This window comes from Sceloporus undulatus, chromosome 1 (assembly GCF_019175285.1).
Source record: "Sceloporus undulatus isolate JIND9_A2432 ecotype Alabama chromosome 1, SceUnd_v1.1, whole genome shotgun sequence".
NCBI lineage: Eukaryota > Metazoa > Chordata > Lepidosauria > Squamata > Phrynosomatidae > Sceloporus > Sceloporus undulatus.
In genome coordinates this window covers 237484056-237490055 of record NC_056522.1, presented here as the reverse complement: position 1 = coordinate 237490055, position 6000 = coordinate 237484056, and the positions used below count along the sequence as shown (strand labels likewise).

Below are 6000 nucleotides of genomic sequence, written 5' to 3'. Positions count from 1 at the left end.
CAATAATCTTCACTGTGTACTGCACAGGCAGATGAGTCCAGGCTTTCATTGTTTACTAACCCCTTGTCCAAGAAATGCTAGGCTCGGTATCACTTTCTCTTGGGCGATGCACTGAAGGATTCGGGGTGCTCCATACAGGCCACCCATACAGGATGCTAAAGATGAAATGTACAAACCAAGCAAGAATAGGAAGCCCACCAGGGACACCTGAAAATAAAAACAAAAATGCATGTTGTTCTTGCTTAATACTACAAGCATCTTGAGTCCGAAACCACTGAGAAGTTCTCTAGCATAAGTTCACTGAAATGAATGGCAGCTGCTCCACAACAATCTTTTAAAATGTGACATTTCAGCAGGGCTTGCCCAGAAAAACATCCTGGTCGATATTGCAACTCTAATTAATAACATGAAAGTATACACCCTAATTTGCTTTGCACAGCAAGTATGAGCTTCAAAGAGAGTGAACCATTTCCATGGGAAACACTCCACTTAAGAGGCAATTTCAAACAAAACCTGTACTGATTATAAGAAATGCAGTAGAACAGCAGTTACAGTATTTGATTCTAATTGCATACTGAAAGAAAGCCTGAACTGAATTTTAGTTTGGGAACATGCATTTGCATACACAGATCAAACAGGAAAAGGCACACTTATTTTATTTTTGTCAAACTGAAGAACAAAATAAAACATCTACAATAATACAACTGAATGGACTGTCTTAAATGGAAACTCTGAAAATAGGCATCTGCGTAAGTTCACTGAGTGGATTGTGTCTTTACTTTCTTGTCCTAAATGTGCATGCCATTTCCATTTTAAGAACATAATAATTTGACAGTTGTGCTTGTCAACTTGGAAGTAAGTCCCACCGAGTTCAACAGGTTTTAATTCTCAGTTAAGTTTATCACATACATCCAGTATTTCCCTGAAAACTGGGAAATGTATGGCCAAGCAACATCAGATTGTGTTCAACATGGAAAACATTATTAATGAGGAAAAACTGACAAGCTAGGAAAGGTTGCACCAGTTTGCTTTTGCCTGAAGCTACTGGGAAGAGTACAAATCTGCCTCCTCCTCCCTCACCACCACTGAGTTAACAAATGCAAAATATTTTTGCACTTTGAACTGTGCACCAATTGAAGTAATCTGAGACCAAAGGGAGAAAGTGAGTGGGGAAGAGAGAAACTGGGGGATTTTAAAAATGTGGGATGACAGAATAAGAAGTGGGACTGTCCCTTTACAATTGAGACAGTTGGAGGGTATGGTATGATGAATGCAGCATTTATTCTTCAAGCAGTTGCCAAATTTAAAATTTGGAATTTGGGTCTAATTGGTAATCTACCAAAACACCATTATGTGTACAAAAAAAACCCCAAAATAAAACTAGCATTATCTCCTTGGATTTTTAAATTTTTGTTTTCATGGCAGGAACTACAGGCCAGTCAGTTCTGTACTACATAATGTGTGCTCTCTATAGGATAGAAGGAGGCCTAAAAACAGATTTAAAATGTGGATGGATCAGGTTTGTGAAGAAGACAAATGATCTAGGACCAAAAGCAAGCACAAAAACAGCTGCTTAACAGCAAAGAAACTCAACCAAGCTGTCCCTTGATCAAGATAATCTAGCATCACTCTTACTTCTTCTGCACACTATTTTACCACTGTTGCAGTTTCTTGTGGGCGTTTTAATCCTAGTCATGCTCTTTTGCTGGATCCAGCGAAGGGAAACTGGTGTTGGGGGTGGAGGAAAGTTGAAGTTATTAAACATTCAGGTAGGAATCCTCTTATGCTAGTGAAAAATCATTAGACAAGTCATTGTGCTTTCTCAGAGGTTGTGTAAATGTGGACCTGCCTGCAACCAATCACAAGCTCTTACCCATAGCCCATTTCCTCAGATAATTGACAGCTGCAGAATGGGTATACTCACGACAGTGGAACCTGTGGCACACCTGACTACCCAACTGCATAACTATGCTGATACATGTTTGTTGTTAACTGCCTCAAGTCAGCCCCAACACATGGTGAACCTCTGCATGAGACAGATGGTATAAAATTCACATAGCATTTAAAAGCCTATAAAGTTTCCATGAAACAAAATGAAGCTTCTTTCTTCCTGTGCAATAAAAGCATGTTGTTAACAGGAAAAAAAATAGTGAAAAGGTAAGTTAGGGTTTAGGAAATATCAGTTTTAATTGGGTAATCATATGAACAAAGGAACAAAAATAAAAATAAAAATAAAAACCAGTATTGTGGCCAATTATAATAATACACCCACCTTACTGTATACTTGAAAACAAACAGCTGATTGTATCGAGCTTTGCATACAATTTTAGTTATCCAAAGTGCTTGTTTTTGAAAATGCCACTTGACATTCCATTCACAGCTTGGGAGGAAGCAGTCTTTTCAATGAGATGGTCAAAAGTATGGGAAAAATTGTAATGAAGACGAATTCTTCACAAGGAATTCTTAATTTACCCTCATGCCCCATTATTTCACTTCTTTGTTTCCCCACCACCACATTCTTACACACATACACACACACACAAACAGAAACTGCTTTTGAAGAGAAATGTTCCTTTAAGAATAAATGGCACATAAACTATCATTTGTTTTAAATCTAATCTCTCACTCAAGACCAGTGAAGTGTAATTCTGCCAGCAGCAAACTGCATGTTAATCCTTTCATTACATCATCAGCATTTTGCATTGCACAAAATGGAAATAAAAATCTTGCCTCCTGTTTCCTGTGTTTCATGATGCATAAAGATGGATTAAAACTTTCCTTCCCAAAGAATTTGCTGAGCATTTGTTTTCCTCAAAAGCAAAATTTAAACTAGCATTTTCCATATGGCTTGCTTTCACTCTCCTAATTCAAAGAAACAGCTTTGCACCATGCACCTTCTCCATAATAGTCGCTAAGAAGACATTTATGATAAGGTGGTACAAACTGAATTCTCAACCAGGGCAGAAAATGGATAAAGTAAAGCAAATCCATCAAGAATGGTGTGCTATCATATTACAGATATTGGAAACACAATGTTTTGGATGACTAACATGCTGGCTGAGGGATTCTGGCAGTAGTAGCCAAGGTTTGGGTATGCTTTGGAGTTCAGAGGGCTGCATACTGCCATTTTGTTCTTCTTGGAGGGCTGCACTATCTCATCTCAAGAGCCATCTTGGCAGACCAGACCAGGTAGATCTGTCACTTTATATACCACTTTTTTCAAGGTGGCTCTTTTGAGGTGACCCACTCTACCAAACAGTTTTAAGGGGCCTTATTGAGCCCTAACATGTTTTTGCAAGTGAAAAACAAGTGGGTTTTTAACCATTCTGTTTGCCAAGGGATGGGGGGGGGGGGGGGCAGAGGCATTTTGGGCCCTGCCAAAGGTCCACAAGAAGCCTTCAAGGACTTGTCTACACTGTATTCTGGTCCTACATTCCCTTTGAATTTACCCTGTATCTAGTGGGTTTTCGGCTCTCTTCCACAGTGACAATGGGCAGTTGCCTTCCCACATGGCCCCTGTTCATCATCCGGTGCAGATGCTGAGGTCTGAACAAGGTGCCCAGCCATGTTATCAACACTGGACACCTTGTTCAGACTGACATGCACCCACAGCAGTACTGGACAATTGCACAGACCATGAGTGAAAAGGCAGCTGCCATTGTTCCTGAAAACCCACCAAAAAAACCTTCAGCAAATGGCAAATTATTTAAGGTGAAAGAAGCCCCAAATTGGGTGCAGGCATCGTGAAGACAGTCCAGACCCATTTTGGGGTTTTGGCCCTGCATCGTGTAAGCAGCAAGTCCAGGGGCAACTTGGGGTAAATCACCCGTGTAGACAAGGCCCAAGTGACATGGTTCCCAACCCTGTTGTAGTCCAGAAGGTAATCTTCCACTCCTAATATAGGATTACACAGTAGGAATAGTGTGAAACATTTTAAAAAAAAGCTTCATTTATAGACCTCCTAATACTGAACTAACAGTGTCTAAACGGTTTACAGCTGTAAGCTAATTGCCCCTAACAATCTGGGTACTCATTCTAGCAACCTCGGAAGGATGCAAGCCTGAGTCAGGCTTGAACCCCCTTAACTGGGACTGAACTCGCAACCTTATCGTTTTGAGTGAGTGGCTGCAGTACAGGCATTTAACCACGGCGCCACCAGGGCTCAGTGACCTGGTTCAGGTCCCTGCTTCATCATGATGCAGCTTACTGGGTGACATTTTTGACCCTGCCACTTTCCCTTAGTCTAATGTTGCAAGGCTCCAGTGAAGGTAAAGTGGAATAATCCACAACTTCTCTCCTAAAAGTTGCTGGAGGAAGTGAAAAACTAAAATTGCTGATGAAGAGTAATAATGGTGATGATGCACTCAACTAGATTGCCTCAGAGTTTCCAGTTCTTTTTGCTTGGATTATACATAAATATTCATGGCATTTCATCTAGTTATCTCTTGAAATATGCTAGGTTTCCCTGCCTCTCTCCCTCTCTTTCCAACTGATCACATCACATCCAGCCTTGTGCAACATTTCAGAAATTAATTTCACCAATTTCCATTGAAACTTAAAAAGAAAAAAACCTACTACATGCAAGCCAAAGTGATAAAGAGAATTGGCAACATTATGCTGGTAAAGTATTAGGATCATTTTTAGTGCTAACATTCCTCTTCTCCTCACTTGAATCTGTGTCCTGGAAACAGCTATGTTTATTCTGCATCCATGCCTAAGACAGTAGAAACACACTGGCAAATAACCAAGCCAGTCATTTTGGAAAGTACTGGGTTAATTTAAACCAACATGGGGGGTAGAAATAAAACTTTTTAAATAATGCTGAGAGCTCCCAGGAAATACTCAAGACAAAACAAAAACAAAAACAGGTCTCCAAAATCAAGTTAGTTTGTACAGGAATGAAATCTGACGTTTCTTGATTTTTAAAAAATCCACCTGGAAATACCCAGTGGTTCCCATGTCAGTAGAGTGTTAAATCTGCTTTAGGCTTTAGGCTGAATTTTAAGGAAGCAATCCAAGACAGCATACCTACTGGGGGAGATAAGGTTCAGAATTAAATTAAATTAAATTAAAATTCTGGATTCAATTCCTGATTCATCACTTCAGTGCTGTGGAAGTTACCAGCTGCCATTGAATGTGTGGCTGGCAATCCAAGGGCAAGCCATCAACCAAACAGATTGAAATGCTTTCTGTATAAACTCAATTTATGCCTCCTCTGTCTCCCCTGCTCTTTTATCCCCCCCCCCAGCACAAGTATTTGATTAAGGAAGCTATTCTTAAATGCATATGGTTAACTTGCTGAATTTTACAAAGAATGTGTCCTTAGACTTTTAGAAAAGATAAGAACACAATTCTATCAACAATAAGCTTGCAAGAAAACCAAAGAAAACCTTTTGCATGCAAGACTTCATCACCTCATATTGGCTTCATATATATCCATTGCCATGGAATGTCTAGCATTTAATAATCCTCTTACATTTATTACAGTCACACTGGGATAAAAATGAAAGTGTAAGTTCTGCATTCTGAAAGAGAGTCAATGTGGTTCGTGATTTTAAGTTGGTTTGAAGTTTTAATGAAAGAATGGGATATAGTGAACAATACAGAATACTTACTGCTTAGGAATATTGGCCTATTTCAGTTCCTGAGGCTACTAATGGAGGGATTATAATAATACAGAAATCTGTAGAAGAACAGCAGCTGCTCAAATTAATTTTTTTGTAGGAAATGAGAGAGGTTTTCCAACAGAAAGTCTAAGACCACCATATTGGCTAGTGCTAAAAGTACTATTTTAGAGAATTTCCAGATTTTTTCTTACACAAAAAGATATCTGGCAAATGATAGTTCTGCAAAAGTACCGTATAGACATTCCAAGGCTAAGGTAAGGATAAAGTACATAGTATTCCACATTATAGACTTCCACAGGCATTTTGCACAGGTAAGAGGTTGTTTATTTCTATATATGTTTTGTCCAGAGCTTGGAAAATTTTCTTTTTGGCC

At 39.3% G+C, this 6000-nt stretch overlaps 1 protein-coding gene across 5 annotated transcripts in view; it reads right to left on the bottom strand.

Moving 5' to 3' along the window:
* SLC12A8 (solute carrier family 12 member 8) overlaps positions 1 to 6000 on the bottom strand; it is a 98531-nt gene that overhangs the window by 18710 nt on the left and 73821 nt on the right. For 4 of the 5 annotated variants that reach the window (XM_042447113.1, XM_042447117.1, XM_042447115.1 and 1 more), the window contains one exon: positions 61 to 207. The exons of the other annotated variant lie outside the window; for it this stretch is intronic. In XM_042447113.1, the coding sequence (XP_042303047.1) occupies positions 61 to 207 (147 nt within the window). The remainder of the gene's footprint in view (positions 1 to 60; positions 208 to 6000) is intronic. 5 annotated transcript variants of the gene reach the window in all.